Source organism: Odocoileus virginianus, chromosome 22, assembly GCF_023699985.2.
Source record: "Odocoileus virginianus isolate 20LAN1187 ecotype Illinois chromosome 22, Ovbor_1.2, whole genome shotgun sequence".
NCBI lineage: Eukaryota > Metazoa > Chordata > Mammalia > Artiodactyla > Cervidae > Odocoileus > Odocoileus virginianus.
This window is the reverse complement of record NC_069695.1, coordinates 24,851,093-24,859,132: the sequence shown is the minus strand read 5'-3', so window position 1 is coordinate 24,859,132 and position 8,040 is coordinate 24,851,093. Positions and strand designations below refer to the sequence as shown.

General features: G+C 38.1%; 1 protein-coding gene across 5 annotated transcripts in view; it reads left to right on the top strand.

The window, feature by feature from the left end:
* Positions 1-1,937: 1,937 nt before the first annotated feature.
* The window catches only part of TMEM241 (transmembrane protein 241), a 119,558-nt gene continuing 113,455 nt past the window's right edge, over positions 1,938-8,040 (top strand). For 2 of the 5 annotated variants that reach the window (XM_070452743.1, XM_070452746.1), the window contains exons 1-2: positions 1,945-2,319; positions 4,935-4,981. In XM_070452743.1, coding sequence (XP_070308844.1) covers positions 2,248-2,319; positions 4,935-4,981 — 119 coding nt within the window. In that variant the 5' untranslated portion in view covers positions 1,945-2,247. Of the gene's footprint in view, positions 2,320-4,934; positions 4,982-8,040 lie in introns of all 5 variants that reach the window. The other 3 variants (XM_070452744.1, XM_070452741.1, XM_070452742.1) reach the window with 3 other exon arrangements.

Genomic DNA, 8,040 nt, shown 5'->3' with positions numbered 1-8,040 from the left:
GTGGAATGGAAGAGTGTGAGTAGGCGCTGGTCTTCAGAAAATGTGCAGATTGTAACCCAGAAAGGTCGGTAGATGCTCTGCTCCGGAATCTTAGAGACAGGCAGAGATGTCAGAGGACAGCCTTATAGCAGGAGTCACGTTTTGGTAGCTGCACTGGACAAATCAAGGCGTGCCAGCTGGCTCCCCTGCCTTGCACACCAGGCAGAAATGAATAGTCTCAGAGGACACGCAGGCTTTACTTCAGACAAGGAAGAGAGAAGGCAGGCTGTGGGGACGAGGGAAGTTTCTTTATCCTGAGTTGGAATTCCAGGTTAGAACAGAGTTTGTGAGTTAACAATCCTAATGGTTGTGTCTCAACAGTTAAGGTATATACTTTATGCCATCAACTATGTGCTCCTTAAAAGGGAAGATAGAAATTTACAATATTTACAGCTTACATTTACAAATATTAACAGGAAAAATGTGGTTTACCAACAACAGCATGTTGTTGTATGTTACTTTTTTTTTTGTTTAGTCCTATATTATTAAATAGTGAGTTCTTGAATGGGGTAATGGCCATTTTGCTGTGAAGAGGAATAAGTACAATGTTTAAAAGATTTAGTTTCAGTTTTTACTTCTATCATCTCTGCTGATAAACTCACTGGTGCTCAGTTGAGATGATCTAGTCTAGAATTTGTACTCCCTAAGCACATGGAATCAGCAGATTCTTCAGTCTCTAAAGGGAACAGAATTAAAATTCTTTACTCTTTATTACTGAAATTAATTGTCACTTTTGAAAGTAACTGTTTCAAGCAACCAACAGATATTCAATAACTACTTACAACATTCCTAAAGTCCTGTGGGAGAAGAAAACTATGAGATATCGTTGGAGAGATAACATATTCACATAACAATGTTGAATGACAATACAACACTTCTGTCTCAAAAGGGTGCATGATTAATTGCCACATGACAGCTATAGACAGTGAATGTTTCAGGATTCTTTGCTGGTTGGAGAAATCTAGAAAGGCTGCATGGAGGAGGTGCTACCAAATTAGACAACCAATTTGGAGAGAAGCTATAAAGCTAGTTTAGCTGGAATGAACAGCATAAAACTAGGTATAGAGGTAGGAAAGTCTATCATATGTTTAGTGATAACAGAATTTTCCTAAGTTTTCTATAGTGGGGTGTTATGGATATAGGTCGGTTAGGTTCAATTGGGACACAGTGATTTTTGAACCCTATGCAACCCATTGCCATTTTCCATCTTTCTTTCTTTCTTTTTTTGACTGCACCGTGTGACTTGTGGGATCTTAGTTCCCCCAACAGGGACTGACCCTGGGCCACTGGCATTGAAAGCCTGGAGTCCAAACCACTGGACTGCTAGGTAATTGCTGGTTGCCATTTTCTAACAACAAATATTTTGTTTTGTTCCCTTTACTGCACAATTATTTTTAAAATTGATATAAAGAGTTGGACATGAATAACTGAACTGAATGTTCTGACTATAAAAGATAAATAAAGGGAGAATAATTTTTAATAAAATATATATTCTTGATCGCATTCAGATAAGGTATCCCAAGCAGTAGGAAGAAAATAGAATAGTGGTTCCCATTTCCAGGGGCCCCAGGGGAAGCTGTTCCCTGGGTGTAGAGTTTCAGTTTAGCAGGATGCAAAAGTTCTAGAAATCTGTTGCACAACAATGTGCATGTAATTAACACTACTATACACTTGAAAATGGTTAAAATGGTTATATAGCAAATTATATGTTGATATTTTTAATGCAATAAAAATGTGAATTTTAATATGTAAATATATCTGAGCGGATTTCTTTTCATTTAGTTTGCTCAGGATTCAGCGGGCTAGCTCTGAACATTTTTCTTTACGTGCTAATAGACTGTTGTGAATTGTCCTGTCAGCTGCTTTTCTCCTCTTTTACACCATTTTCTGCCTTTTTACAAGGAGTACCCGCTCTTGCTCTACAGGTGGTCAGAGTCCTGCTGCTGCTGCGGCTGCTGCTAAATCGCTTCGGCCTTAGTGAACCTTATTCCTCCCTCCACATCTTGGGGAGCTGGCCCCGCCCACCGCGAGCCTGGGAGTTCTTGAGGAGGCGCGGCCCCTTTAAGAGGCAGGCACCGGGGGCGGTCGCTGCGCCGATTGGCGGAGCTCGCAGCCACGTGGCGGTCCTGGCAGCAAGGGCTGTGGCCCGGCTCTGGTGGAGGCAGTGGGGCTTCTGGGGGGTCCCTGGGAAGGGGCGCAAGTTAGCAGATGTGCCTGAAGAAGTGTCTGGTCGGCCTCACGTTTTGTACCTGCTACCTGGCTTCTCACCTCACGAACAAGGTGAGGAGGGGCGGGTGCGGGGTGGTGATCATTGCCCGTGGGGGATCTGAGTCCCCAAATCGTGTGTGGACCAAATACTGCCTCCCGATTTTTATCTGATTTGTTCCTGATGGTGATGGAGAAGAAAACAACTCTGCACGATGCTCTTCTAGTAGTAAGATTTGTTGGACGGTACTGTCCTCGTTTCTCGTGCTGTCATACATTCTTTACATCTACTGGGAAACGGGATTTTTGACTGGTGAATTCCCAGGAACTTTATTTTGGGATATGTGGACTACTTTTTTGGGAAGGGGAAAGCTGTTGGCCCCTGTTCCCTCTAGGAGGAAGAGTAGAAGAAATCATGCACGTTTTGCTCTCTCTTCTAAACATATCCCTGCCCCAGAACCACCAAGGTTCCAGAAGCCTTTAAATACAAGATATCAGTCCATCTCCATCTCTGCCTCACACCACTGATTCTCAAACCTATTTTTCTTGTGACTCCATCCCAGGCATTTCGAATATATTTGAGTTTTTCGTGAAATTATTAAAAAATAAAACAAACTTAATTTTGTTTAATGTCATAAAACCCTTTTGATGAAAAGCAGTGGCACTGTGTTTTTGTTTTGTTAGGAGGGAGCCTTGGGTTTGGCACTAGGTAGAGAAATGTTAGATCCCTGTGAGCTAGGGTGGGATATCACCCCTTGTCCTGGACTCTGGGGTAGATGCCAAGCCAAAGTGATGATAGGGGGCTCAGGACCACCTTTCCCCACCATAGGGTCTCTATTACTCTCTTTCCACTCCCCCTTGTGGGGGGAAAAAAAAGCAAACCTAAAACCCTCTTTCTCTAGAAAAGAACTACTAGCAAATAGCAATGAATGAGCGTTTATTGTCTTCATGAAGGTTGTTCAGGATGATGCAAGACATGGTCCAGATGCTAACGTAATCCTTCCCCTATCTCAATGTTACAAATAAAATATCAGAGGAAAGTGCAGAGGAACATATTGACTTAACGTGAGTAAATAGGCTTCAAAGAAGAATGAAGGTCCATCTCTAGAATATATACACCAGAGCATAGGCAGGTAACTATACCTGTAACATTTAGAAATTCATACACGGGGAATTACAGGTTGATTAATCCATGGGGGGAGAAAATAGAAATGTAAGCTTGTATTAACACCAGTCTATTGTGCTTTTCCGGAGAAGGCAATGGCACCCCACTCCAGTACCCTTGCCTGGAAAATCCCATGGATTAAGGAGCCTGGTGGGCTGCAGTCAATGGGGTCACTAAGATTTGGACACAACTGAACGACTTCAGTTTCACTTTTCACTTTCATGCATTGGAGAAGGAAATGGCAACCCACTCCAGTGTTCTTGCCTGGAGAATCCCAGGGATAGAGGAGCCTGGTGGGCTACCATCTATGGGGTCGCTAAGAGTTGGACACGATTGAAGTGATTTAGCAGCAGCAGCAGCATTGCGCTTTTTAGATCATGTGAAGAATCAGTGGTGTCCTTGCTTAAAGCCATTTAATGGTCTTTAGGCTTTTAAAAAATTCTTTAAGTGTTCCATCATAGAAAAAATAGAAAAAGATACCCAGAAAGACAAAATACAGTTCTCCTGTTCATAATGTGCTGTAAATTTGGTTAAAAGACATACGAGAAATACAAGTTGATCTTAGTTGAATTGGCTTAAAAAAAAAACCCTTAAAAAACACACCTAACGTGTTAGATACCTGAGCAGAATTAGTTAGAAAAAAAATCCTAAGAATGAAAAACCAAACAAAAGTGGAAGGAAAACAAAGGAAAGAATGAATAGGATGGCAAACACAGAAAAGCAGTGAATTTTTAGGTAAACTGGGCAATATATCTACTTTATCAAGAAAACTCCGAGCAAACCGACTGTGTCCAGGGGTTTTTCCAGTTTTCTCTGGAGTTGCCACAGGTATAGCATGGCACTTCCAAGGTCTGGGAATGCTGAGAGGGGTCAGCTGGCCACAGTATCTGGCCCAGCTGTTGTATGTTCCACTTTGTTCCATCCCCAGCTGCGAGGTGGTCAGGCTTCTGGTGACCCTGGGGAAAGCAGCTTCCCTCACCCCCTTTTTAAAATTTTACTGCAGTATAGTTGTTTTACAATGTTGTATTGGGTTCAATTGTACAGTGAAGTCATTTAGTTATACATATGCTCATTTCTTTTTCAGCTTCTTTTTTCGTATAGGTAATCATAGAATATGGAGTAGAGTTCCCTGGGCTCTACAGTAGGTCCTTGCTGGTTGTCTATTTCATATATATGTATATGTTAATCCCAAGCCCTGATTTATCCCTCTTCCACAGGTTTCTCGTTTCAATATCTGTAAGTCTGTTTCTGTTTTATAGGTTCATTTGTCATTAAAAAAAATACATTCCACATATGAGTGATAGCATATAATACTTGTCTCTCTGACTTCACTTAGCCCCTCTCTTTAGTATAAATTGGAAGGTCATTGTTTTTCCCTACTGTGTGATTTCTTTGGGGAGGATAAGAAAGGCCTTTTTGAAACTTGAGTGTATTTATGTTTCTTTAGTAGGGATTTCCTTGATTATATGGTCTATCAATTCTCTATAATTTGAAAATGCCCATTAATTTGATATTTGTTTTTCAGTATGTCCTGTCTGTCTTGAAATTTACCTACCCTACGTTATTCCAAGGGTGAGTATCTTTTATATATATTTGTAGGAAATGTCCAACTAGCATCATTAAAATATTTTTAATGACTGCATAGATTTTTCATTAGATAGACATACTGTAAATTATTTAGTTGTTCTATTCATGGCATTTAAATTGTGCCCCCTTTGGAGGGTATAAACACAACAATATTCTCAGACTTTTTTTGCATTTAAATCTGCCAGATTTCTATTTCTTGGAACTAAATTCCTGTATACGAAGTTTAGATTAAAGAACATGAACTTCTTTAACATCTGCTTGAATTTTAAAAATTTATTTTTTAGAATTGTTTTATCAATTTACATTGTAACCCAGCCTGTGTGTGAAAGTTTCTATGATATTTTGAGTTGTGCTCAGAGTATGGCTCATTTTTTTCCCCTCTCTGCTAATTTCATGAGCAAAAAATAATAGCACATTACTTTGTCTTACCATTTCTTAGATTATTTGTGAAGTTGGATGGTTTTCTTATGTTATCTACTTGTATCTCTTTTTTCAGTGAATTATATTTTTGTGCCTTTTATCTTTTTATGATTTATTTATTTTAAATTGAAAGATAATTGCTTTACAGTATTGCATTGGTTTATTATCCTTTTATTTTTACTAGGGTTTTAGTATTTTCTTATTAATTTAATGAATTCTTCATATTTTAAGGATGTCAACAACTTTTTTGTCATATTTATTGAAATTTCTTTTTTTTTTTCAATTTATTCTTTACCATTTCATTTTGTTTATAATTATTTTGATTATTTGGGCTTTTTAAGTGACATTATAGACAATTCATTGTTTGAACATAGGAATGAAGCAGCAGAGAGAAACACAGATGAATCCAGAATGTGGTCTTGTAAACTGAGGGACGCTGTTAGAAAGAAGACAGAAAATGGTGTAGAGTCAGGTCAGTAGAGTAGATACTGTAGCTATATCATGGAGTGCTCTGGTGCTCACATTTCCCCCTCTTACCTTAACCACCTGCCCCCCAGCTTTTTAAAAAAAAATATTTTATTTTTATATTGATTGTTTCTTTTGTGATAGCTACCATTGCTTTTAGGGGCTTCCCAGGTGGCACTAGTGGTAAAGAACCTGCCTGCCAATGCAGGAGACTTAGAGATGTGGGTTTGATCCCTGGGTCAGGAAGATTCCCCTGGAGGACAGCATAGCAACCTACTCCAGTATTCTGGCCTGGGAAATCCCATGAACAGATGAATGTGATGGGCTACAGTCCATGGGATCATACAGAGTTGGACATGACTGAAGTGACTTAGCATGCACCATTGCTTTTATACTTATTCTTCTCATCACTATATCATATAGATATTCACCTATATGTCACTAAAATTTTTTTCAATTCTTAATTATTATCTGTTTATTTTAGTGTATGGTTCAATGTGAAGAAATCATCCCCCCCCTCATGGTTTTTATTTATGCTAGCCCCATTTATTATATTTCATTGTATAATCCTTCATTTTGCTTTTAGGTTGTTAATATCATATGTGAGGTCATTTTCCTAGAGTCTATTTTTGAGTGCTTATTTGTCAGCTTTTATGGAAAGGGGCTAGTGCTAAATTGTTTTCATTATTATAGTATTTAAATATGTGGTAGAGCGCACCATCCCTCATTCTCCTCTTCCTTTTTTTTTTTGAAGTATCACAAATGGATATAGAAAAGCAGGGATAGACATCTTAATATCAGTCAAGGTGGAATTCAAGACAAAAAGCATTAAGTAAACAAAGAAATATGTGTTACAATGCTAAGCAATGCAGTTCAGAATGAAAAGACACATTGTAACGCTAGAGCCTGGAGTTCAAAATGCAAATGAAATAGGGAAGAATATCTGTCAACCAAACAACAGAGCATCATCTTCTGTCAAATAAAAATGGCAAGACTATCAGGGATAAATAGAAACATACTACTAATAGGAGACAAACTTACTACTATTTTTTCCCATGACAGATCAATTGGACAAACAAAAAACTAGAAAAAAATATTTCATAAATAGTGCAATTAATAAATATCAGACTCAGTATCTTGAAAATAGAGATTATGCCCCCTTTTAAATTGCCCATAGAATATCCACCATGAATAAAGCATCAATTATTTCCGAAAGAGTCACAATTATATAATCCCAGTGTAGTAAAACTAGATCTCTACCTCAAAAACAAAAGTCCTACCTACAAAGGGCTCTTGAACATATAAAAAGATATTCTTCATTCATGAGAAAATATAATTTTATACCATGTTGAGATATATTTTTACTAACAAGATTTGAGAAATAAAATTTTTAAAATTTGATCATATAGTGTTGATGAGGATATAGAAAGCAGGTAGGTGTTCTAGGGACTTCGCTGGTGGTTTAGTGGTTAAGACTTTGCCTTACAATGCAGGAGGTGTGGGTTTGATCCCTGGTTGGGGAGATAAGATTCCACATGCCTCTTGGCCAAAAAGTCAAAACCTGAAAAAACAGGATCAATATTGTAACAAATTTAATAAAGACTTTAAAAATGGTCCACAGCAAAACAAACAATAAGAAAAAGCATGTACTCATGCTCTCATGTGTTGATTATAGGTGGAAAACTGTTGATGTTGATAATTGGCACAATGTCAGTGATTGGCATTTTGGTAGAATATAGCAATATGGCAATGGTTTGAATCCTTTAATCCAGCAATTCCACTTCTGGGAATCTACCTGACAGATTTACTTGCATTTATGTAAACAAAATATGTGCAGAGATATACATGTGAAACATTGCAGCCGTTTGTGACAAGCATTTTTAATCAGCCTAATTTTCATCTTTATAGAATCAATTAAATAAATTATATTGTATTCCTTGTGGAATACCATTCAAACGTTAAAAAGAAGTAAGGAAATTTGTGTATTGAAAAGGAGAGATCTTCAATGTCTCTCCAAAACAGTGTAGTACACTACCAACTTCTGGGAATGTATGTATGTTTTCCTCATTTAAAAAAAAAGATTGGGAATTCCCTGGTGGTTCAGTGGTTAGGATTCAGTGCTCTCACTGCTGTGGCCTAGCATTCAGTCCCTGGTCTGA